We start from the raw sequence: 26,301 nt of genomic DNA on the forward strand, positions 1-26,301 counted from the left end.
AGGTGGCAGAGACAAACGAAACAACTTTACCAGAAAAAGTATTATAGGCTCATTCGTAATCATAAATCAACATCAGGCTGTTATGACTTCAGTGTTGAAAAAGTATGAAATATGCATAAAGAAGAAGAAGAATGCTTGTTATTGAAGTAAAGTTCAGTTTAATTCTGAGTATGTGCAGTCAGAGATATAACATGGTGAATTAATATGATTACTGTAATACAATAACAAGAGTGTTGTGTTGTGTTGTGTTGTGTTGTGTTGTGTTGTGTTGTGTTGTGTTGTGTTGTGTTGTGCTGTGCTGTGCTGTGTTGTGTTGTGCTGTGCTGTGCTGTGTTGTGTTGTGTTGTGTTGTGTTAAGATTTGCATCTGACAAGCTAGTGTAAAAATGTTGTGGTGTTGTGTTGTGTTGTGTTGTGTTGTGTTGTGTTGTGTTGTGTTGTGTCGTGTCGTGTTGTGTCGTGTCGTGTTGTGTTGTGTTAAGATTTGCATCTGACAAGCTGGTGTAAAAATGTATTGGGTGCTATGTGTTTCTTGGTATTGGTAACAGTAAGGTGTGCTTTCTAAAGTTTATATAATAAAAAAAACTTGAGACTTCAGTTCAACTCCTCTCAAAAGGTGATCGCTAGACTTTTCCTCTACCCATGCCTCTAAGCCAGGCATAGGGTTAATCTATCACTATTGGTCTGGGTTAGAAACACATATTATATACACACATAATTATGTCATAGGCATTGTGACATCATCAATGACATCATCATTGACCAGTGATGGTCACTCGAGCAATTGTGATGTCTTTTCACTGGGGCCATTTTGTGTCGAAAAGGCAGAATAAATACAGGTGCAAGCAAAACACTAAGGATTCCAAATTCCAATGATGGAAGTTGGAAACCCTCATTAGTGTTTTGCTTGCATCTGTGTTTACCCTGCCTTTTCGATGGCCCCCGTGAGAAGGGTCTATTGAGAGCCAATAGAGCAGGCACGCAGCAGCCGAGCTGCGGACGAGGAAGCGAGATTTCTAGTCATAAAAGGGAGGAAGTTGGCTGTTTGTTTCCATTTTTGTCCCAAATTGTGATGCCACTGATGATGTCACAATGTCTATGACATCATCAGTGATGTCACTCGAGCAATTGTGATGTCATCGAAGCATCCAACTGGTCATTGTAGTCAGTGTCAAGTAAAGGAGACGGTGGAGCATGTTCTGATGTCATGCAGGAGATATGAAGTGGAGAGAGGACGATGATGACTGGACTGCAGAGACTGGGACGAATGGAGGCCAGGTTGAAATATATAATGGGATATGTGGGAGCAGTGGAGAGAAGGAAACTGTTGGTCGGTTTTTTGAGAGAAACTGGGCTAATCACAAGACTGTAATGGCGTAGGGAAACATTGAATGGATTAATCCAGAAGGAGGCGGTAATGCATCATTTTTCCAACCGAACAGAAACCAAACAGAAGAAGAAGAACCAGAGTGAGGCGGAAGGCGGAAGAGGAGGGAAATTTAAAACGTCCGGAGCCCCTGGTCCGGAGGGGACCATCTTGCTGTGACAGATATAATACACCCAATCTGTTTAGGCAGGTTCTTGTGCAAGTAGTTTGACGTTTCTGGGTGTATTTCTCTCAGCGCTCCAGTTGATCTGTCGTGTCATGAGACTAAACATGGAGACTTACCGAGATCAGGTGGGTTAACGTTTTAGCTAACGCTAGTTATCTAGCTAGTGATACGTTAGCTAACAAGCTGCTAATGTGGCTAACAGCCTAGCAATAGTTTTCTAGCGTCGTTAGCTGCAAGGTTAACTGCAAGACTTTCTTACTTATTGGTTTCACTACGTCTATTTATGTCTAGCGCTACGTAGAAAATACTGCCAATTTAACTAACGTTAGTAGTATTTCAGACGAAACAGTTGCTTAGCGTCAGCTATTTTTTGCTTAATGTTGCAATGCAACTTTGTTTTCTAGGCACGGTGTTTGTTTTGAAATCGGCTTCCTTGTTGCACACAGCATGCTAACTACAACGTTATGCAGTTACAATTTGTAAAGTAATTGCTTCTTTCTACGTGCAGATTTTAGACTCGCCCTCTAAAAACAGTTACGTTGGGAGTTACTGCGAGCTGCCTCCAGAGAGGATACCAAGGCTAGAGAAGACCCCTGTACAGCTTCACAACCAACAGCAGACCAGTCCTTGGATGTCACCTAATGCTAATGTTGACAACAAAGGTGTGGCTTAACACTCATGTCATGTTTACATTTGAGCACATTGAGATTTCATGCTATTTTGAAGTGCTATATAAATACAATTCGTTGTTATTGTTGTAATGTTATTCAGTGGTGTAGTGCCAAGGTACTTATCTTATCCCCAATAGGAAGTGTTTCCCTGCATTAAAGAGGGGAATACATGTTGTGGCAGATCAAAAACACAGTCTGAATGTTTTGAATGTTATGGTTTGGCAAATAAAACAACTTTGGTTATGTTTAGGCAACTAAAAGCCTGGGTAGGGTTATTGTTAAGTCTGATACCAGCGCCGATTGAAAAGTCTTGGAGGATGTGCATTCATTCATTTAACTCTAAAATCGAACACGTTGGCATCTGCCACAAAATGCCCCCCCCCCCCCTCCTATAATGCAGTGGTTAGGGTATAAGTACCTTGGCACAACTTAAACTATGTAATTTTTCCAAAAAGTGCCTAAATCTATGTTCAGGCCAACTCATCAGCATGTCTCTCTCCTCTTCAGCTGTCAATGATGCACTGAACACCCTCCGGGAGAAGATGAGGCGGGTAAAGTTGGAAAGGAAGCAAGCAGAGAGGAACGTCCAGCAGTACTCCCAGGCTGCTGCACCTGCTGCTGCGCACAGCCAATCACCGCTCGACCTGCCCGAGACAGACAACTCCAGCAGGAAAGGTAACTGACAGAGGCCACTGCACTTCACTGGGCTCCCATGTCATCTAAATATTTTAATTTTTTAACAAAGTTATTGAGATTTCCTTTCGTGTGTGTGTTTTAATATGTCTGTGCTTGTAATAATAGAGCTGGACTCACAGCTGCAGTCTGCACAAGCTCGCTGTCACGTCCTCGAGAAGCAGCTGGACTACATGCAGAAGATGGTGGAAAATGCTGAGAAGGAGACGAAGGCTCTGACAGAGAAACAGGTAGCCTGTGACATTCTGGCCAAACCGCATCTCACATCTCCCCTTCAAAGTTGATAATAAACCTTATCCTTCCTGTAACCATAATGTTAACCATCTTAAGCACACTTAAGATTATATGCCTATGCCTTTTTTTTTTTTCTGATAAGCGACCCCCAGTATAAAAATGTCACATTTTGCAACTTGGCCAAAAAGTTAAATCCTTGCTTGCCAAATCGTTTTACCATCCTTTAAATAAAATGAACAAGCCACATATCCTTAGGCCCTTGTCATGGGATTTCTGGATGTCAGTAGACAAGAGAGCTTGTTACTAACCAGCCATACAATCTCTCTCTTTGCTTTGACTCGCCACACCAGGCTTCACTTCAGAACCAAAAGCTGCCGAAAGGCTCAAATATCCCACCTCAGCATGAGAAGCTGGACATACTTCAAAGAGGGGGTCTGAAAATGAGTAAAACCCAAACTCTGGCAGAGGTAACTTTCAGTTCCCCCCCCCCCCCAATGCATTAGTGTCATCATCATCACAGATCATCACAGAATGAGAGTTAAATAAAGCGTTGACATGACATGACATGACTATCACAACTCAATTGTGTCCCTCAGAAGGAACTTGCAGTTCTGGAGCAGAAACTACTGAAAGAACAGCATGAGCGTATGCTTTTGCAGGAGAAGGCAAATGAGGTCAGTCGCCCCCCCCCCCCCCCCCCCACACACACACACCCACACATATCTTTGGATCAACAATGGCCTGAAAAATGACTTTCACCTTATTAGATGATTCTCCATAATACAATACACCTGTTTAACAAGAAATTCCACAAGCATACTGTACACAAAATATTGTCTTGAATTGTTTATGTGAACACCATTACTTGTACTTCATGGAAAATGGTGGGTTTTTAGTGGCTACTTCATGGAAAACCACTAGGCAGGCATACATAAAACTTCCACCAATCATTTCCATGGTTTTTATTGGCCTTTCACACCAGAGTAAATCTTTCCATTCTTCCTCCTCCAATTCTTGTAGTCCAAAAGTTTCGTCCACCACGGGTGATGACTCCACTAACAGGGGTGATGGCCCTATGGATTTAATGCAGGCTTGCATCCAGTTTTCCTGAGTCACTTTCCATTTTTGTTCTGGCCCAATCCCCCCACTTGTGAACAAAGGTTGTGTTATGTCCTGCCCCAACAGATCCTATTTCAACTGTAAATACGTGAAATTGCAGAAAAAAGACACAATCAAAATGCTGTTTCTTTGTGACTTTAACCCTGCTGCTCTTGCCATGTTCACAGCTGCAGAGGGAGTTGGACAGTAACCTTCAGCTGTGCCCCCCAGCTACTGAAGAGATCAAACCACAGAAGAAGAGGAAAAGGACCTCCACGGTACTTTGCTCACTGCTAACAGCTAATTGACTGCACTGCACATATTTAGTTAGTTGAGAAAGAGAATTGTTTGGATGTAGTAGTGATAACAACCATCTTCTATTCTCAGAGACCCTCTAGACAGCGTGAACCAGTGTCACCAAGCTACCCAAAGGACAAGCAAATGCCCTTTGTTGTAGGAAAGGTAAGTCAGTACTGATGCTCTGACTCAACTACTACATAATGTGTCTTTGGGTGACTGAGTTGTTTCCCTTTTGTTCTCTGCTTTCTCTCTTGTTACCCGCTTCCTCTCGTAGTCGACGAGTCCTAGCCATTCAGTCCACGCCAACGTCCAGGGCATCCTTCACATGATGAAACACCACCAGCCGCAGCTGTGCGGCCGAGTGCGCTCCCTGCACAGGTCCACGGGCGGGGCTAGGAAAAGCCTCGGCAGGGACTTCTCTCCATCCTCCGCCGCTCCTCATAAGCCTGGCATTGGGCCTGAGCACGCAGCTCCATCACTGGGCTCTCTGTCCGACGTGCTTTTGGCTCTGCAGGACGAGCTAGGACAGATGAGCTTGTGAGTAAGCAACTCTTTCCTGGGAGCTTGTGGCATTGATACTATATGTGGATAACGCAGTGACTCTTCGGCGAGATTGAAGTCTTTAGGGGCTTATTTTCCTTCTCTAGCCCTTAATTTTTTATTATTTTTTATGTCCAACCATCATTAATTTCTAAAGGGAGATTACTGTTTTGCTGCATTTGTGTGATCATGTCACTGCATAGACCAACTGTGCATATATTGAGCCGTGTGTGTGTGTGTGTGTGCGTGTGCGCGTGTCAGTGAGCACCAGGAGCTAATGCATCAGATAGATGCAACACATGATCGGGAGGACAGGGAGGACCTGGAGAGATACTTGGAGGTGTTGGTCAACAAGATGGAGAAGAAGGGAGCTCAGATCACCAAGCTCCGCAAACACGAGGAGATGGTATGCAGTACAACTCAATAGGCCATTACCTACCTCACTCAGGTATCAGTGGGGATCTTTGTGGTTTTGGATAAATCCTTGTATGCCAAAACAAGAGATTTAAGCATGTCCTTGGTTTGCATATTGCGGCAGCTGATAGCCATGCCTGGTTGTGTTAATAGGAGTAAAGCATGTGTGTAAGCATCTGAAGCCTGACAGGTTTTCGACCTTCTCCCTCGTCTCCCTGCCACAGGTCCACAAATTGACCCAGAGCACCGAGAAGCAAGCGCACCGCAATGAGACCAAGACCAAGAAGGCGAGTGGGATCAGGCCGCCCGTCCCCTCCCCTGTGAGGGCTAAGCAGCAGGGAAAGAAGAGCGGTGCACCTCAGAGCAGCCTGCAGCTTCTCAGAGAGACGCAGAAGTTCCGCAACAGCCTGACACAAGATGACCTTTCCTGGGAGACATGAGATCCCACAGAGCCCACTCTGTGTGCAGGCTTTGATCCCAGTGCCCATTCAACAACAAAACACTCCTCTTGGTTCCTCCTTGCAACCTGCTTCCCCTCCCTTCTCCGAAAGACAAAAGGCCTCCGGGAACAGGCAGTTTTCCCTCTACTTATGAATGAGGGGAGGGAATGAACAGTTGATCAGATTAAATTAGGGATTGATTTATGCAACCTGTTGAGCAATGGGTGACTGGTTTAATGAAAACTTGCACATACATGGGTATCATATGGATCATCTTGACCTGGCTGAACAATGAAGTGCTGTTTTGAAAGTGAATACGTCCACTGAGGGTCTCACTCTTCTCGACTGAATGAATGAATGAAAACCAGTCGTTTGCTTTAGTAATGGATTCTATTTTAATGTATTTTAAAAATTTAATAAAGCTTATTTTCTTTACATAGTTTGGTTCCTTCACCTTCTACCGCTGCCAACACAAATACAGGTCCCCTAATTTTGTTCTGGCTTCATGCTGTTAACCACTAGATGGCAGTGCTCAGCCTATGTCATGTATGTAAGTGTGGAGGCCTTTACCGATGACACACAGATGTCATACAGCTGTGTGGAATCTAATTAGACATAAGTTGTAACGTTGTGCACAGCATCAATCTCACTTTCTTTCTTGAACAGGATATTCTCTGTGATCAGATGGGACAAATATTTTGTCTTCCGTTTGAGGGTTTGTGAAGAGCCAGCTGAGTAAATGTGCTGACCGCATCTCAAAAGGAAGTGGTTTTAGACTGGGAGTTACTGCCTTTAGCCCCACATTTGTCTTTCTCACAGATCTAAACCGAGCTGTACCGCCCCTTGAAGCTGACCATGATGACCATCGCACGGCTTCATTGTAGGCTGTTGGGATGACGGGACTCATTTCTAGCATGGCTGAGTGGTGTGGCCTTGTGTATGTGTGCTCCGTGTCCATGTGATTCTCTGTCACCTTTTATGGTGTGAACGAGCAGTTGTATGAGGAGCTGCCTCATAACATTCCAGCGTTATCTCTTCAGCACTGATCCTTGGTCGACAAATGCAGCTTTTGTCTCATCGGGTCACGTTATGATGAAGTAGCATGTTTGACCCTTGACCTTTATATGACCTAAACTAACCTCACCTACGCCCCAAATAACCATCAACCAGTTTTATATGGGTTTATGTGGTCAGATCACGTTGGCAAAACTAAGACACATCCCTAGCTGGCACTGCTATTCAAAGTCCTGAGTCGTGGGAGAAGGAAACAGCTGACGGTTATTGTTACTCTGCGCTCAGCTTGTTTCACTTCATTATGTGGCTGCCTGACATTGCTTGCTCCTGGTATTCTCAGTGTGATTCAGAGTTCATTGCATGGTTTCACAGAGAGAGAGAATGAAGTGAGTTGGTGTGAGAGAGAGGCTCAACCCGTGGCTTTGTCTCCCTGTGCCTCTATATTAGATTACAGAGTACGGCTGGACGTGGCAATCAGGTTAGCTGTGGCCAGACCAGTCCCCTCCACCCGCACATACACCTCACCCTGTCCTGTCTCCACCCCCTGACCCATAGTGCTCTCTGCTACCTTGTGACTGCCCACCACTCTCTCTCTGTGGCATTGAACAGCAGCAGTGTTCAGAGAGCAGTGGACGTAGGAGGGCCGGGTGTTGTCTGAGTCTATGCCAGGCATGTCGATGTGGGCGTGTGAAAGTCCTTCCTCCGAACAGCTTCTGATCCGTCATCCAAGATATTTCTGCAGTGTGTGCCATTCAAACAGAGCCAGCACCAAATTGGCTTACAGTGTCTTTGAATTGTCACCAGTTTTGTGCAAAGGGACTAATTGAATTTTTTTTTATTGATGTATGAATAAGCTATCTGTTGTTTGTTTTTGATTGTATATGTAACTGATTATATTTCTAGTTTGTTAAAAACCAATAAAAATGTGATAAACAAAAAATATGTATGAATATGAGTTTATTGGTGATTGAGTGAGAAGCAGGCTGGGAGTGGGATTTTCCATTCCAGAGTTAAGCCTGTAAGAGATGTCCAGCATGGGGTTTGCCATCCCTGACCTCTGACCTGTCCATCACAGCAGCGACATAAAGTGCAGGGTTGCAGATTGTTTTGAATGGAAAGACAGGAGAGAGAACGGGTATGTGGTTGTCCAAAAAAACACTTTTGTCTTTCCTGCAACTCCCCTTCTGCTTCTGAGAAACGCTGCCAGCTGGGAACTACGGGCTGCTGGAAGAATAACACCCAGCACAAACACACATGCACACACCTCTTTGGAGAAGGCATGCAGTCGGCTGCATGTAGCGTCAGTCTTGAGTGAGCGAGTGTGTGTGTACATGCAAACAACACACACACACACTTCCTTTGGAACGAGTATTTTTTGCTACATAAGCAGAAGCTCGCTGTGACCTTGGAAACTGTGTATCCTGTTAAGAGTACAACACAGTTAACTCTGTGTGGCTTTCTTTGACTTAATTTGGATAGTCCAATGTTGACAATTATCACGCTAACAAAAGGTAGATGTTCAACAAAGAGCCACTTGTCTATTTGGTGAATCTCCATATACGGTACTTTAAAACAAAATTTTTATGTAGACGAATAATTAAAAAAATAGTACATCCACCGAGCTTTTAGAAACGTGTGGAATAAAAGTATAGCTTTTCCTAAAAACAAATATGATTGTGAATTAATCATTTAAAAAATGTTGACGGGTCCAAAATGAAAGTTTATTTTTTTAATTCTTGAATCTACAGGCCATAGGCCTAAACAAGACTAGGTTCTGTTTCCGAGCAACAGCCCTGACATTAGCCTATCCCTAAACTCAACCCTAGGATTAACCCTAGCCAGGACAGGAATATCTATAGACAATCTTTTACACAATTATGAGTATCACCTGAAACTCAGTACTTTTTTTAGGAGCTCATTATAGTCACTTGATCCACACTGGACTGTTCACAAGCTAAAATAAAATAAAGCTAAATGATTCCAGTGTTATCGCCGTTTGCGTATAAACTCTGGACCGGTTTCCTCTTTAATATCCTGTTGAGTATTCACACACTCTGAAGAGAGGAAACAACACACAGTAAATGACATCGTGTCATCACCAAGCTGGATGAGCAGTGTGTGTCAGTGTGAAACATAGTTCACTAGATGAACAATGTTACATACAGTATCATACATATGACCCTAGGAACTGTATGGCTTTTTTTTTTTAATAATATTGACCAAAAGGGGGCACTACTGCCTACCATGAGTGACAGCTAACTTGACCAGAAAATGAAGGTGCAGCAGCAAACATGATGAATAAGGTCACCAACACTGTGTGTTTATGCCTGTAATTGACATCAGTGCTTTTCCAAATGGGCTGTTCCGTTTGAAAACCACACTTCACCAGCGGCCTTGATCCAATAAGGAAGTAAAAGGTGTCTATGCCGATAGCGGTATACATCGCCAGGGAACAGCGGACTGATAGAGGCGGATACAGTACGTGACCAAAATACACCTGAGACTAACCAGATGTATTGTAGCCTATATAAGAATACTTACTCAACATAGATTTTATGTTAATTTCATTACCAACAAGAGAGCTCGTTAACAAAGCATGAACCTGATACCTCTTGCTATCCGGGCAACCGGTCTTTCACCTGTAACCATAGGGACAAAGCCTTGGACTGAGACCTGGCTGCCCCGCTTCTGATTTGTCATGTAAATTCCACGCTGCAAGAAAGCTGATACTGCTGTCAAAAGAAAGGGAAAGACAAAGACTTGTTTAACAATATTCAAACTTTATTTTCTCTGTTTAACATTGTCAAACCAAAGGGAACACTAGAAAAAACAAGGCAAAAAAAAAATCAGAGGGCGGGAGGGGGCACAAACCAAGCATAAAACAACATGGGAGGCATTGTGGCACCTGCAAGTGTCTACATTGTGTGTGTGTGTGTGTGTGTGTGTGTGTGTGTATGTGTGTGTGTGTGTGTGTATGTGTGTGTGTTTGGGGGGGGGGGGGGGGGTGCAAAGCCAAAGAATCCTACCAACAAGGCTGATGGCCTCTAACACAATAGGCAACAGTTATGGCAAAATGTGCACATGGTAATAAAGCAACACGGCAATGGAGAGAATTAAAAGCTTTTCTTCAATTGCCACTCTTGGAATGACACACTGCAAGAGTCAAAAGCTGACAGGAGAGCCATAGAAGAACACACAAACTGGGCAAAACTGGATTTGAAACCGTATTCTACTTGAAAGAAAACCTAGCAACCAGAAGGAGGTGGTCACATTCAGGACATGAATGGAAAAGTACAACCAAATTTAGAGTTCAAGTCAGCATGCGACTGTTGCCATTAAGGAGAAAACGATGCAGTGTAGAGTGTACTTGAAGTCTGTGGTTCAAACGGTAAGAAGTTAAGGCTGTGTTAAGTGTGAGGGGAAAAACAGACATTTTAAGCAGGAGACAACACAGAAAACCACTTTACAGGCGTCTGAAAGTGCCGAGTCCCTTCAATATTTAATATATGTGGCATATAGTGATTTGACAAACTAGAACTTTATATGGATATTGAACTGAGTAAGGCACTTTTCCTAAAGAGGTGCAGGAACCGACTTAGTAACTCGCTGACAGAGACCGAACAATGGACACCTATTGGTATCTATGGATACTGGAGGTGTTTTGAGTCACCACCGTGCCTGCCGACATGTGATGCTGCGTTCTTAAGGAATGCAGCTACCGTGTCCAAAAGAGAACGCACTCCAACTGGAGTCAGTGGGCAACTGTCTTACCAGCTCGCCACGTCAGTCTGGCAAAGCTGAATTATGTCTCTCTGAATGAGGGCGAAGGGACTCCACATGCAGAGACTGAGCTAAGAGGGTGAAGAGACTCCACATGCAGAGACTGAGCTAAGAGGGTGAAGAGACTCCACATGCAGAGACTGAGCTAAGGGGTGCAGCTAAGGCAAAACTCTGTAGCCGACTCGCCGTGTTGGGTCTTTGGGCTGTAGCCTAATGCCACCGGGTGAGAAAGGCGTGTTGCGTTAATGGTGATCAAGAGAAAGCGCTAAATCAGAGGTTACGCAGGCAAAAGGAAAGTCACATGTGCACTTATAAATTACATACCGTTTGTGGTCATACGAAAACAACAAGGTGATTATTTGTCCCGTTATCTGGTAAATATTCAGGATTGACTTCTCAAACAAGCATCGTGAAAATATGTATTTTTTTTTGGCTGAAAACATTTTGAAAGGCAAAGATACAAAACAAAGCTTTGTCAGTGCAATGCTCAATTTTCCATGCCAAAACGGAGGACTTTGGCTTAATGCACGCTGCTTTCAAGGCATTCTTTCTGCTAGCATATGGGTGCAGAAGAAATAATCAAGTGGTTTTTCACATGTCTAAATCCTTGAGAGCATAATATGCAATACGGGGGGAATCACATCTCCAAGCATCAGGCATGCAATAATGCAAAAAAGGATAGGGACATTCAAAAATAAGTCTCGACACAGACAAGCCGCTGCAAGCAAAAGCTTTGGATAAACGCTCCTTCATTTTGCCTTCACACTGAAACCAGGAAGAGAAATGAAACATGTCTATGTACAAGTGGGACAAAAATCACAGTTAGCAGCAAGCTAATTAGAGAACTTGACATGAGCTCTTCTGTGGCCACCTAGTTGTTGCCGTTCTGCACTTCAACCGTCCTCTCTCCTTGACACGACAAAATCACAAAGAAACCAGAAGCGCAATGCTCATTTGACCAAGCCAGCACTCAAAAACACTCCCATTCTAGTTTGCCTGAATCCAAATACTTGTCTTTCAAACGAATCCCAAGTAATACCTTTGCCATTCCTCTGAATTATTTTACTCTAGATTGCCATAGAGCTAGAAGACCAAAAGATTCATGCTTTGAAAGTAGTCCTCTGCTTTTCACTGGAGACTTCAACCAGATGTTAATAATCAATAAGTCTCGAGTCACAACTATATCTACTGTATTCTTCAACAATAAAAGGCTCTTCAGTCCAGCTGGGATACTCGGGTTCTCACTGTTCACCAATATCAGCACCGCGATACCGCTTCTTTCACGAGTCTTCTCACACCGCGCACGCTACCGACGACGCTGGGACCTCAGCCAGGAGGGGAAGACTCGTCCTCCTCCGGGTCCCCTCTCAAAGTCATATTAGACATTTAACATTAAAGGCACTTCACTGCTATCATTGCCACATCAAGAAGGTGCATGCCATTGTCCTTATCGCCTCACTCTCCATTTTATACAATATTTAAATGAATGAATTATTCATATTTCCCATATATACTACAATCTTTCATCTTGACTCCTTGGACTGCTCCTGTCGGAGCGGGACCGAAGGGCCAGCTCAAGTTTAGCGATCCGACCGGGTACGTTTTGACGTCGGTAATAGGAACGATGGTCGGGGTCGGGGGATAAAGGGTTGGGGAATGAACTTGATACATGGTTTATTGCATTGATTGAGCTGCTCCATTGGCAGTTGGCGTGTGTGCCGTGATGAACTCCTAGTACTGGGTCAAAGATGACCGCAGACATTAAAGTCAATAGCAGAAAACGCACAGCACTCCTAAAAGCCAAGGGAGTCGCACCCATCAAAATCGACCTTTAACCAAAAAAGATCTTTATTTTTCAGTCTGCCGGCGGACGACTGTTGCTTTTACTCCCTCGTGAGCGCTCACTCCGTCTAGGAGCAGTAGATGATAGTGCTGTGTGAGGGAGTCAGTAGATGACAGTGCTGCGTGAGGGAGAGGGAGTCTGCCCACGATTCGACATAGAGACTAAAAGCAACGCCGCATCATCACAGTCATCACATTGAATAACGAGATGGGACTCAAACAGTGTTTCCAAAGCCCGCGGCTGCACCACGCCCCCGAGCATAGACAGGAAATGACTTTTGAACTGGCAGGTGAAATATTGAGGGAGCCGTGAAGGGGAGGGGGGGGGGGGCTGTAAATAATAAGTCAGCACTAGAAAATGCTCTATGCAGAAGGACTAACTAACTGCATGACGGGGGCGGGAGGAGCTACAAAGATGATGCAATCCTCTACGCTCGAGGCTGAAATGCCGTCTCACTGGGGATCTGTTTAGTTGCACTAGTCTGTGCAAAGTGAATATCATACATGTGGGCAGAACACCAAAGATCAAGGAACCGCTGCTGGAAAATACTGTTTGAGGCCGTCGTGATGACTGTGAGATTGTTGTGCCGACTCTTCTCACAAGGTTCTAGTTGGCGGGGAGAGGGCGAGTGTCGTGGATCCGAGGGGTCTGAACGGCAGCGCTGCTTCAAAGGGTGTGGTAGTTGCGGTCCTTGGACTTGCAGAATTTGTAGAGGAAGAAGATCACCGCCTGCAGCCCCAGGACCAGCACTATTCCACCGATGAAGCTGGCGGCGTCGAACGTGGAGTCCTTGCGTGGGGCGGGAGAGGGGGCGACCGCCGTGGTGATTGTTCCATCTGCGGGGAGAACAGAGGCAACTTAACTCCAGAATCTATGTCGATTTTAGGATCAACCTTATAAAATACCATCAGCATCTCATTCTACCACAACCTCAGTCAGGCTTTGCCACTTACTTGAACTTGCAGTGGTGGCAGCGGTGCCAGGGGGAGAGACGGTAGTGACGGCACCAGTAGTATTTTGAGTTGGGCTGGCGGTGGGCTCCGTTGAATTGGCTGTAGTCGGGTCATAGCGGGAACACATCCATTAGCCATCACAGCGCTAAGCTAACTTGGTTCAGAAATCCCAAATGAACCTATTGACAAGTACATTTCAATCCCTCTTTTCCCCGCGGACTAGACAACATAAAGACTTAAGACAGGGAGTAGCGGCGGGCTTTAGCGGCTGGTTACCTGTGGTGGGCTCTGAGGTGCCGTTGGTAGTGGCGGGGGGAGGGGGGATTGTAGTGGGAGTGGTTGAGGGAGAAAGGGGAGTGGTCACAGTAGTTGGAGTCGGTTTCGTGGGTGTTACAGGAGTAGGTGCTACAGGAGGGAACCCATACCAGCACCGGTGTTACGAGGGAAAAGAAAAGCACGCCACAACAAGGTTAAGTCCATATATCACCAAATGGTCCCTTCCTCATTTCCCTAGGGCAGGTGGAAACAAAGGTCTACACCTGTCCAAGCCTTTTGGACCCAAAATGGACAGAGACGCCATTAGGGGAAGAGGACAGCAAATGAGGGAAGGACCACAAGACACCACAATAACACCATAGAGCAGGGGTTTTCAAAGAGGGAGGCCCCATGGGGGGCTCCAAGCAGTTTCAAGGGAGGATCAGTGAATGGCAGTAAAAAAAAAGATTACATTAGTTATCAAAAGGAGATTGCATAGATAGAACAGTCTAAATGTGTGTGATTTGGTTAAAGAGATACAGTAGTTTTGTGGAATATTACCCTTTTATCCCACTTTCCCTGAGTCAGAAACTAATAAATGCTTTCAGACACACCTTTCTTTATGTATTTGGTGCAGTCTGAAGTATGTCAAACATATCAGGCTATCTTGGCTCAATTGTTGAGTGTCTATAGGATCAAATAACAATCATGATTCCATAGGCATCCAAGAATTGAGTGAGGGGGGCTCCTTTTTCCCAGCTTTGTCTGGGGGGGGCCCACAGTCTCAGACTTTGAAAACCCCTGACATAGAGCATAGCCAGGCCCAAACAGAATGTGACTTTCCTGATCTGTGCTGAAATAAATGTGGAACAACTGAACTCTAATGTTTCCTTTTGTTGTTTCTGAAGTGTCCGAGGAGTCTGCACATTCTGTTAAGGCCTCAAAGAACATGTCAAAGCTGCAACATTGTAACAGGAATTCTGCACTTCTAAATGGAGAAGACTGTCCTTACCTGAGCAGCTAGCATTGCTGCAGGTGCCGTTATCTGCCAGACTCGTCATATTGTAACAGGCGGGCGTTACTGGAGGGACAAAAATATCATGCATTAAATGCTTGACTGATATACTTTACGGAAATGCAGTTTACCGCAGTCCAAAGCAGATTTCATTATGTTAAAGTTCAAACGGAAATATCACTGAAATTCTGTTTTAAATTGATCGCGATGGGCGAACCTGGCTAGGGCAGTTAATTCGAGCTGACAACACAGACAATTAGGTAAGAGCTCATTTTCTAATTCAGACATAGCACTATCATTAATACAAGCACAAATAAGCGGCAACAATCATCAGGTGTCCAGAAAAATGACTGTCCCATTCACTATACCCTCTGAGCAGCAGAACCCAATCCATAACCCCCAGCTAATGTCTACTACTAGACCACTGTGCCTTACGGTCTTTCTCTAACAACCTCTGCTATTAAATAATTTAGCCTTGTTAAAGCCGAGGTGATTCATAGGCCAGGTGCTCGTCACCAGTTTCTGTGCTGTGACAGTTAGGAGCACCACTGCACCAGTTCACCTCCTTATCTTTTAGTGCCGATTCGAATGCCAAGCAGATGCAGTTTGAATATCAGGCTAAAGCAGAGAAGCATCAGGTCCAGAGTCTGTATGACCCAGATGCAGATTCAACCACAAATTCCCCTGTTTCAGGACAGACACCACTGCTCTGTGTAGCCGTACCATTTCCTCTGAGGAAATTATCCAATTCAAAGCCGGAAATTCATGATTAATAATATTATTTTTGCTTTTCCCTAGATTCCCACTTACTTTGAACTGACCTGAGAATGACATTTAATACTCAAGGAAATAATACCTGCATTTTTAAATGTGGTATGGAATTAGAATGTGTCATATGTCATCTGTTGTACGACTGATGTTTATATGGTAAAATAAAAAATGCAATCAATCAATCAATCAATCAATAAATAAATGAAATAAAATAAAATAATAAGAGTGGTATGTCCTGAAGACTAGTGATGCACCGATATATTGGTAGACAATCAGTATTGGACTAGTAAATCACAATTGGAAACAGTCTGATTATATTTTCATAGTTGGAACACATTGTGTACAGGTGATCTGCAGGTGCTGCCTTTGTGTGTGTGTGTGTGTGTGTGTGTGTGTGTGTGTGTGTGTGTGTGTGTGTGTCTTTTATCTAGCCTATGAGGGTGTGCTGAATTTACACAAAGGCCTAGGAAAAGTCTGTGGTTTGGTATTTCAATTTTATCTCAAAAAGAAGAAAATAACCATCCCTACTGAAGACAGTATTTCGTTTTCAGCTTTAAAATAAATAAATAAATAAATAAATAAATAAGTAACATGAGGGCTCTGCAGGTCAAATGTCTTGCCTGTGGAATGAGTTACACCCGAAGACATTTGACATGAGTTTGTGTCAGTCTTCAGCGTGCTGAGTCATAGCCTGATCGAGGTAGGCGTTTTCTTTCTTATTGTCTGATCCGATTACTAATTAACTCTGTTGTGACAGCAAAGGGACTTTGCCCAGCGATGTCGTCTTGCCTGTCCCAAATGCCTTGAAAATAACAAGTCAAGATACAGACTCACTGAAACATTGATTTCTCCATTTAATAAAATAACAGCAGCAGTGAGTTATTGTTTTATTGGGGACAGAGCTCCCTCTACTCCTTGTAACTATTGATTCTCGCCACAGACTTTATTCATTTACCTATGAAAGAGAATGTTATTGGTGTACAGAGATGGTTAACTATAGAAAAATGGACCTCCAGAAGTTGAAGAACGATGGACTTGCTCCAATGCTCCAGTGTCAGCCAGTGACACATTGAGCTCCGTCCTCCCCGTGAGTCATGACTACTGACAGCACCATGTGACTGACTGACTACGCATTCTTTCCACACCCAATATCTTCACTTAACTGCTGTCGTTCAGCTCAAACGTGGACAGTTTTAATTTGAATCTTTAGCAAGACAATCAAACATCAGAAATCTGAAATGATCAGTTGTCCAAATATGCACACAACTGCATTCACTTATACTGTACATCTTTGTTTAAGGTCATGCAAAAACAAACAAAAAAAATCAGGTAGACAATATACATTTGAAATGTTTGGAATTTTAATCATCCAAAATCTTCCCAAATCTCTAATATGTTTTATTCTTGGCAGGCAAGATTCAGAGGCCACCCTTTGCCTTCAAACAGCTCCATTCTTCTCAGGAATGCTGTTGTACAAGTTCCTACAACTCACAGTGACAAAACCAAACTCCTCATCGGCTCCAAATCCACCCTCAGCAAACTCAACAACCCCACATTCACCGTCGACGGCACCACTGTCTTCCCATCTTCCCAGGTACAAAACATCCACGTGATCCTGGACCCCACCCTTTCCCATGAGCCCCACATCCATCAAAGTGTCAAATCTTCATCCTACCATCTCCGCAATATTGCCGAGATCCGGTCCTCCTGTGCACATCCTCCTGGCGAAACACTCATCCACGCCTTCATCTCCTCCCGTCTCCATTATGGCAACTCACTCCTCCATGGCATCAATGCCAGCCTCATCAACAGACTCCAACTGGTCCAGAACGCAGCTGCACGACTTCTCACTCACACCAAATCCTGGCACCACATCACCCCGGTCCTAAAACAGCTCCACTGGCTTCCCGTCTCCTACTAGCCTGGTAAACCAGGTCACGTGAACTCACATTTCATTTCGTTCTTCACTTCAGTCTGGCCCCAAGCTTTCACACACGCTGTCTGCAGGGGGCGGAAGTTGGGCGGGTGTACTTGCCTTGACAGACAACTCCTTCAGCCAATCAGCATTTGATCCAAAACAAAAACACATTTTCCGCCGAGAAACTCCGCGGTTGCAGCGATCCTCCTGTACTTGTTTAATTGTTTTCTTGAGTCTATTTCTGCAATAACTGCACTTTATGGCTGTTTAAACTCGACGAATGCTGACATTACTCCTCGAGGTGGACAGGCATTAGTTTTGCTAGTGGCGTTCCTGATTGGCCGGTCATGATGTCAACTACGAGGCGGGTCGCTGATTGGCTCGTCCGCTTTGCAGTTTCTGCTAGGATCCCACCCAGGGCATGGGGCCAGACATAAACGGTGAACGAAATGAAATGTGAGTTCACGTGACTGGCTGGTTTACCAGGCTAGTCTCCTACCGGATCAACTACAAAATCCTGGTCATCACATACAAAGCCCTTCACCAACTGGCCCCCCCATTACCTCAGATCCACCTCAGCTGGCCTTCTCTCCACCCCCAAGTCCAACCTCCGCAGCTTCGGGGACAGAGCCTTCTCCAGGGCAGCTCCCAGGCTCTGGAACTCCCTCCCCCCTGACATCAGAGAATCAGAGTCCCTCACAGTTTTTCAATCCTGCCTCAAGACCCATCTCTTCTGCGCTTAGTGCCCCCCATATATCCCTGTGTGTCTGTCATGTTTGCCCATTCACTCGTTGCCTTAGTGTTTAATGTATAGTAGGGATGTTCATCAATTATCGAAAATCGATAATCGATCGTTAAGGATTGGAATCGATCCTGTGACATTTGGATCGATTTTTTAATTATTAAAAAAAAAAAAAAAAAAAAAAAAATTGACTAGGTTTGGGTGGAATTCGTTCCTCCTCGCCCCACTCCATTGCACAGCCGACTAACGTGAGGTGGAGCTTCATATAGTCTCTAGTTTTCTGGCTGGGCACGGGCCTTTGTGCCAACAAAACTGTTTTAAACATGGGAAATTCACACCGGCATGCGCCGGGGACAGCAGTGTTGGAGAGGAGACACATTGAAATAAAGAGTTCATTGAGGAGAACACGTTGTCTTTCGTATTTTCTGCCATAGGCATTCATTTTGTAAAAAAATAAATAAAATAAAATAAAATAAAATAAAATAAAAAATATTGAAAATTTTCTAAGTATTAATAAAATCGATAATCGATAATTGATCGTTAATTTTCACCGATTATCGATTTTGGAAAATTTTCAAAATGAACATCCCTAATGTATAGTGTAAGCTTTCTGATTGAAAAGCGCTATACAAGTCCCATGTATTATTATTATTGTTGTTGTTGTAAATCATGAGAAGCATCTTATGGTGGGTTTCCCAAATGCATATTGAAGAATGATGCTCTTAAATACTTAAGATTGCTTCTGAAGTAGAACACTAAGAACATTGTAAGGAAGAAATCACTGCCACCTGCAGCTTTATATTGACTGCCAGTGCTGACTGGTTTCTACTGTAAAATATATATATTAATATTTATATTAATATTTTATCCTGACTGCCGGTGCTGACTGGTTTCTACTGTAAAATATGCAACACGGAGTGAAAAACACCAACTGAAAAACACCAAAGTGAAATGCAGGCAGTTTAAGCCCATGGCACACCAAACGAACATTCTCAAACAAACACGAACAAACACGAACAAAGACAAATGTTCGTTTGGTGTGCCATAGCTGTCTGTCCTTGTCTGTTCGTGTTCGGCGATGTTCTGTCATGTTTGCCAGGATTCGACTTGTTCAATCCGGCGTTGTTCGCTGTTCGCTGTTGTCTGGTAACTTCCCATGTTTTCAGTCGCGTATCCATGGAAACGGAGCTCACGCATGCGCGCCTAATGCATACGGTTGTCTGGTCAGTTTGGTCAGAGGCAGAGCCTCCTCTAACGTTACACGCGACGCAGCAAACATACGTTTCTCTGCCAACCATGTGCCATCACACTGGGCATCAACAACACTAGCGGGAGACTTCTCCCATGCACTCCCGCAAATAAGTAATGTTATGCGCAGCAAGGTTACATAATGAGGGAGAGAGAGAACATCCATGACGGCTAACAGCGAGCTATGCTAATAACTAGCTAGCCGTTCAGAAACGCATGTAAACAGCCGTATGATCACTGAGAACGTCAGTAAAATAAGGAGAGAGCTGCAGGTGCTTATGCAGAACTAGTGCACGATTAAGTGCACAGTGGGTAATGACCCGCTGTGATGAAGAATATAGCGAGATTAACCAGGTTGATAGCAGAGAAAACACTGTTGCAGTTGCCATCAGCAGGACCTCCAGGCTTCAACTAGCGTTGCCTGTCACATGACGCCTTCATGGTCCCTCGATAAAGTCTGCAGAAAGATGCAGTTACCTCACCTCTCTCTCAAGAAGCGTCACGTGAGTGTGGCGTTTAAGGCCATCTGTCGCTACAAAAGAATTAAAATGGGTGTATCATTGTATTACTCGACAGATGTATAACTAACTTTGTCAGTCTGAGCCATCTTCTATGTGCTGTAACACAGTGCAGTTTCTATTTTTCTGATGTTTCTTTTTTACATGTTTGGGACTGTTGTGCTGAATATGTTTGGTCGGTGTGCCATGCTTTCAAACAATCTCCAACATCTGCCAACATTCACAGACAATTGTCTGTTGGTGTTTGTTGGTGTTTGTTTGAGAATGTTTGATTGGTGTGCCATGGCCTTAAAGGGCATAGACTAATTCATGACTTTAATTGCAGAATTGATGATGCCCAAAACGTGTCATATCGCCACTTCCTCCGTGCGATTGCCTTTATTTCGTTTCAACCAATCCTAAGCATTTGAAGCTCCAGTGGTGCTTACATGTAGATAGATCCACTCAGTAGTGTAGTCAGGGGTACATTATACATATTCCTCCTATCCATCAGCCTGATCACTATTTCAATACAAGATGGGATCCCAGTATAGACGGTTTTCAACTCGACGACACAGACATTCTAAAATTGCCCCCAGCTTACTTCCTGTTGCAGTGTTTGCTAGTAGCACAATAACTGTCAGGAAATAAGTGAGGTTTTCAACACGGTTCCCTAGCAACACAAATCCATGAAAGCCGTCTATATAGCATGTCCTCAACCCAACAGGAACTAAGATGAACACAAGGTACACGCAAAGCTAGTCATCCGTCTCCTCTACTTCTCACTCTAGTCTTCCTGCCATACACCCCCTTGCTTCCTGCTTCCTCCTGTCATATTCATCACGGCCAGTAGAGGCATGGCAACCTGTGTGTGTGTGTGTGAGTACACATAATAAACTCAAGCAAACATTACAGTAAGTCCTTCTACTACCACGTTTCATGTTTTAAGCCCCCAAACAATGAGCCAGAACTATATCTGTGGTTCCAAACCAACAATCATACAAGTCACTCAAACATCTGAAAATGTGACAATTACAAACCTCCTAGATCACAAGATCAGTGTTTCCCAACTTTGTTCTGGAGACCCACTTTAAAAAAAAAAGGACGAAACCATCACGACCCAATTCACAATAGGCCTCATCTATATGTTGTGAGAGAATTTGTGAATGTTCCTGACCATTTTTACTGCCCTTTCTGCATCACCTTATATGATCTTGAACAGCTAAACTGTCATGGCAGACTGTCTTTAATGAAAACGGACTTGAGGAAACTAAGCGTGGTCTTTCTTCTTCTATGTAATTGTTCGAACAATGGCACAAATCACAGCGAGCAGGAGCATTATTCGGTCTCATCATCATGTCTTTACTGGAACATTTCTGACGTGCAAGGTCAGATAACATTTGTTTGTCATGAAATGAAACCAATAGAAAACTGGAGTTCTTATTCAAACATGATACAATGATAGATACATGGGGAACATTTTCATACATTGAACATTCAGAACTAAGGCATGCGGGATCAGTCAAAAATAGAACAGGTGCTTATTTTTTCCGTACCGCATGTATTGCCCATCTATTAACATGGGCGGGAGGCTGTTTCAGCAGCGGTACCACATCCGCACTGAGCTGCTGTTCCGCATCTGGTGGACATTGGGTTGAAGTGTGCATCTATCTCTGTCAGTGAGCTTTGACTTGCCAACACTGTTCCTTTTTGCCAACGTAGTTTGTCCAGGTTTGGCATATACTGTCATGATTTTCTAGACTGGTCCCCTCGCCTAATTTCTCTTGCTTTTGTTGACTGATGCACTTGCAATCTGACTATTCTGCCAATTCCGCAACCGTCTGGCCACACAATACTTTGAAAACTCACATAAAAAACAGTGGTGCCAAAGCATCTTTGAAATCTTAGTTTAATTAATAACTCGCTGCCATTCTATTCTAACTGTGATTGTGTTACTTCAAATCCAAAGGCCTTTTTGCATGTGGTGGTTCCGTTATTTTTGTCCCCCCTCCCGCATGTGATCCCACACTGCTGTTTACACACGTATGTCTAGGGGGGCTTTCCACCTTGCCAGGAGCAAACAGGGCTGCTATCTCACAGGCAGCTGTGAAAGGTGGGACCAGCTCTCACACTTTCCATGAAGATGGTGACATCATCACCACGGGCTAAGTCCAGTGCTAGCTCCAGCCAGGGGGGTGTCGGTGAAAGCATCGATCGGCCCGCTCAGCACAGAACACTACCTCCATAGGGCACTCAACAGGCTTTGTCACAGACTCCACAGCCTGTAAGAGTCACTAGGAAGTGTGCGTGTACACGTGTAAAGCTCTGGAGCATTTTAAATACGGGGCTGCTGCTCGGAAATGTGCTTCTGACGCCAAGGGCCTGTTTACACAAAATCCCTAAACCAAAGATAAGTCTGGTAATGACAGTGTGGCGGCCGCGGGCGTTCGCTCACTGCCGCAGCTCGGCTAGCCTGTACTTTAGCACAAAACATCTTCTCCAGCCACAGCTGACCTTCCCGCTTTTTGCACAGTTCATATCTAATAGGGGATCTGTTGTAGGGCTTGTGAGAAGCATTAGCTCTGGGGCTGCCAGACGTGTGTGTGTGTGTGTGCGCGTGTGTGTGGGTGTGCGTGCGTGCGTGTGGTGAGCTGTCAGCGATGTTGCGGCTGCCTGCGTAGTAGGTTGGTGTGAGTCGTTGGCTCTGGCGTGTGACTGCTATATGAGCGGAGCTTAGTTCGGGCTGCTGGGTAGAGAGAGGAACGAACACAAGTACAAAATAATTGCCTTCCCTGAAACTGACAGCCATGTTGGCACTGAAGTGAAGTGAGCCATGAGCTTGTTGACACAATGACAATAAATGACTGATAATCAGAACTTGTCCACAATAAAAACAGACTATGTAGGTTAAAACATTTAAGAGGACAGAACTTGACATACTTGCTTTTCCTTTGTTTTGTTTAGTTTTTCGCTTATTTCCTCGTATATAATGTAACAGTAAACCAGCCCCGAGGGAAAATGAAATTAGCCCAAGCATGCACGCTTTCTGGCTTTCTGAGAAGAGGTCACGATATGGTTATGATATGGTATCTGGCCTGGCCTGTTCCACCACCTAACCTCATCTGTTATCATTACAGGAACAGCCCCGTTTCACACAGCAAGACAATAGGGGACTCAGGGGAGGGTGTGGAACTCATCTCCATCTCACTGCAGCCTGTGCCTGTCCCAGGGTGAATCACAGCTTCCTGTGTGGGTGTGTGTGTTCACCAGGCCCGCTCCCTGGAGAGGTGAAGTACCTGGGCTGACCTGTTTGATTCGCTAATCACTAATAAGACAAGATAATAGATCAGAGATAATAAGATGTAGTCACAGAGTATACCCATGTCCTCAGCTTAGCTACACCAGTGAATCCAACATGAACTAAGATGAAGCTAATCGTCTGTCTCATCCGTCCCCCCTGCCTCTCACTCGGGCGCACCTTCCTTCTGTCCACTGTGAGGATATTGCATGCAGACTTCCTGCCATACACCCCCTTGCTTCCTGCCCTGTCCATCTTCATCATGGCCAGTAGATGCACGGCAACGTGTGTGTGTGTGTGTGTGTGTGTGTGTGTGTACACATAATAAACTCAAGCAAACATTATAGTAAGTCCTTCTACTACCAAGTTTCATGTTTAAGTCTGGAGTCTATCAGAACTTGAAGTCCCCAAGGCCCCTCGAGTTGCCCAACAATTAGCCAGACGCATATCAACTAGAGCTGCAACAATTAATCGATTAATTGTCAACTATTTCATTAATCACCAACTATTTTGACAATCAATTAATCGGTTTGAGTAATTTTAAGAAAAAATAAAAAAATAAATACAATTCTCCGGTTCCGGTTATTTTACTCCTGTAGGACAGTAAACTCATTATCTTTGGGTTGTGGACAAAACATTCGAGCACGTTCTCTTGGGCTTTGGGGAACACAGATAGTAATTTTTCACCATTTTCTGACATTTTTATACACCAAACAACTAATCGAGAAAATAATCGTCACACAAACATCGGAAAACGCCTCACACCTGTTAAGCCTTTCAAATAAAAGAATATGTCCAATGATCGCTGCCCTTACCCATAAAACAATATAACATAACATGCAAACAGTCAGCTCCTCCCTCTGTGTGACTGAAGAGTGACCTACTTGGCTTAGAAACCTAAGCCACAGGGAGGGACAGTAGTCAGCACATGGAAAGACTGGTTGACTGACTCAGGAAACAGGAGTCTGTCATGCAGTTTTGTTTCGCCATTTCATTTGACGGTTTGATGCATTATTCCCATCACAAGCTGCAGACTTCCACATTAGGCTGAAAAACAACCACTACAGCATATTTCTCAACATCCACTCTATGGCGCATACAGCCAGATTTTTCATATTCAGAGGACTCGTGTTTAGACAGATGTGTCATTGACATAATGGAATTACAGAATGGCACAATATTATTTCTCAGGATCCAGAAGAGATTTCTATATTTGGGGACACCATCAGGAAGAAGTAGGCAAATCAGCAATAACTTGGACTTACATATCCAAAACACATGACATTCTGACAACCCAAGCACCTTCTGTTTCTCCTCTAAAACAAATGTATCTTGATTAGGGGGGGGGGAATCAAGGCAATCGAGCTCCAGGCCTACAGTATGTATGGCTGCCAACTATTTATTGCCTCAACCAGCCTGCCCAGATCAACAACCTTGGCGCGGCCAGAGGATTATGGTACTGCTTGGACTTTTGGGAAATGGGGGTGATGTCATGAAGAAAAAACAACATCCACTAGCATGCATTCTCTCCATAGCCAAGAATCCTGTCTTATCAATTCAGCAGCCTGGGCAATTTAGGATGCACAAAGAGCAACCTGTGCCTCTCTCCACACAGCCATACCTCTCTCCACACAGCCATACATCCAGAAAGATACTCACATGATGAGCAGTTCATCCACCGGCAATCGCCTGTACAATGATCGCATGCCAGCCCGGAACAAGTGTCTGCAAAGGAACAAGCAATCGGATATTATTATAGTGGGTAACTGTAGCTGTCACCAAAAAGAAAAGACATGTTAAATTGTAACTGTCCCAATTGGTACCATCCAATGGAAGATGTAACAAAACACATAAGCCCATCTCACACCACACCAATCAAACATTCTCCAACACAAACACATGTTTGTTTGGTGTAGCATGGCTGTCTGTCCTTGTTTGGGGATGTTTGGTCAGATTCCACATCAATCATTGTTTGTCTCTGTGTTTAGCCCATGGCACACGACTCAAACATTATCCAACATGGATAATGTTGGGCTTTCCAGTGCCAACGTCACAGCAAACGACATTACTTCTGGGCAAACATAGCCGAATATTACAATGCAATCAATTCAAGTGTGTCACCTAACTGACGGGCAAAGGCGGCTGTATTGTATTGAGAGGCTGTTACATAACAAGCTGTTCTGGTGCTTTCACTGTCATAAAAATCACTGACCATCTGGAGCCGAGAACTGGCGTTATTAGACCTGTTCCGTTTCTGCCCAGGGGATTCAACTCAGCAGCGTTTACTCCTCGCATTTCACCTCGTTGTCACTGACTTAACGTTACTTTCGTTTTTATTTCATTTTACTGCACAATACATGTAGCGTGCTAGTAGCTAAGGCGCTAGCTGGTTTTGACAACTTCACTGTCGCTGGCCAACGTGGAAATCAAATTGACAAGTTGCCACGAAGGATTTTGTTTTTAGAAACAGGGTGACTGGCAGCACTCAAATTAAGCACCAAACTAATGTCCCCTCTGCTGTCGGGGGAAAACGGCAGATAAACAAATATTTAAATAATTTACATGCTAATACGCACGTCTTGAGCATAGCTAGGGACGGTGGGCTGTAGCTAGCCGCTAACGTAGCTCAGCAATGAGACAAACTTACCTGTGTCTGTTGCAGCCGACGCGCCAATCACAGCCGCAACTACAGTGAAAAACACGACTTTGTAGAACATGATTGTAACCAACTCCTTGCTCCGCTTGTTCCACTAGAAAAACGTATTTGCTAAGAAATGTCGAGATTTCTGAGATTTGGGTTTGCTCCCCGTCTTGCGTTGCTGCTGCTGCTGCTGCTGGCTAGCTCACTTCACTTCCTACTTGACAGGTCATGTGGCACTTTTTACTGGGAGGGTGGAGAAAAATCAAACGGGGTTGACGTTTGCTGGCTGCTGCCTTAACGGTAAATTGTAATTTATAAAACGGCAAATTCTTTTGATTGCCTGGGCCACGTACGTTGGCTCAAAAATACAAGATAATGGCATCT

The 26,301-nt window shown here is 44.2% G+C and overlaps 2 protein-coding genes across 3 annotated transcripts; one reads left to right on the forward strand and one right to left on the reverse strand.

The window, feature by feature from the left end:
- The first annotated feature begins 1,572 nt into the window (after nt 1-1,572).
- On the forward strand, nt 1,573-6,258 carry cep57l1 (centrosomal protein 57, like 1). The gene is made up of 11 exons (XM_083643445.1): nt 1,573-1,677; nt 2,061-2,214; nt 2,731-2,898; nt 3,025-3,146; nt 3,501-3,617; nt 3,747-3,824; nt 4,437-4,526; nt 4,636-4,710; nt 4,823-5,085; nt 5,350-5,494; nt 5,727-6,258. Exons 1-11 carry the CDS (start codon nt 1,645-1,647, stop codon nt 5,940-5,942), a joined length of 1,461 nt encoding a protein of 486 aa, XP_083499571.1. The 5' UTR covers nt 1,573-1,644; the 3' UTR covers nt 5,943-6,258.
- A 3,535-nt stretch (nt 6,259-9,793) lies between these two features.
- Nucleotides 9,794-26,128, reverse strand: cd164 (CD164 molecule, sialomucin). 2 transcript variants are annotated; one of them, XM_083643450.1, is made up of 6 exons: nt 25,924-26,128; nt 24,936-25,001; nt 14,800-14,868; nt 13,809-13,937; nt 13,533-13,631; nt 9,794-13,415 (listed from the first exon to the last, which is right to left on the reverse strand). In XM_083643450.1, exons 1-6 carry the CDS (start codon nt 25,991-25,993, stop codon nt 13,246-13,248), a joined length of 603 nt encoding a protein of 200 aa, XP_083499576.1. In that variant the 5' UTR covers nt 25,994-26,128; the 3' UTR covers nt 9,794-13,245. The 2 variants fall into 2 exon arrangements, with proteins under 2 accessions (XP_083499576.1, XP_083499577.1); XM_083643451.1 differs by lacking the exon at nt 13,809-13,937.
- Nucleotides 26,129-26,301: the final 173 nt, after the last annotated feature.

The sequence above is a fragment of the Poromitra crassiceps genome (genome assembly GCF_964638095.1).
Source record: "Poromitra crassiceps genome assembly, chromosome: 9".
Taxonomy (NCBI): Eukaryota; Metazoa; Chordata; class Actinopteri; order Beryciformes; family Melamphaidae; genus Poromitra; species Poromitra crassiceps.

Coding starts and splice junctions, on each gene's coding strand:
- cd164 (XM_083643450.1), bottom strand. CDS start 25,993: ATGTTCTACAAAGTCGTGTTTTTCACTGTAGTTGCGGCTGTGATTGGC. Junction 13,632..13,808: donor CACCTCAGAGCCCACCACAG/GTAACCAGCCGC, acceptor ACCCGACTACAG/CCAATTCAACGGAGCCCACC. Junction 13,416..13,532: donor TGCCACCACTGCAAGTTCAA/GTAAGTGGCAAA, acceptor TTCTCCCCGCAG/ATGGAACAATCACCACGGCG.
- cep57l1 (XM_083643445.1), top strand. CDS start 1,645: ATGAGACTAAACATGGAGACTTACCGAGATCAG. Junction 1,678..2,060: donor TGGAGACTTACCGAGATCAG/GTGGGTTAACGT, acceptor TTCTACGTGCAG/ATTTTAGACTCGCCCTCTAA. Junction 4,711..4,822: donor TGCCCTTTGTTGTAGGAAAG/GTAAGTCAGTAC, acceptor TTCCTCTCGTAG/TCGACGAGTCCTAGCCATTC.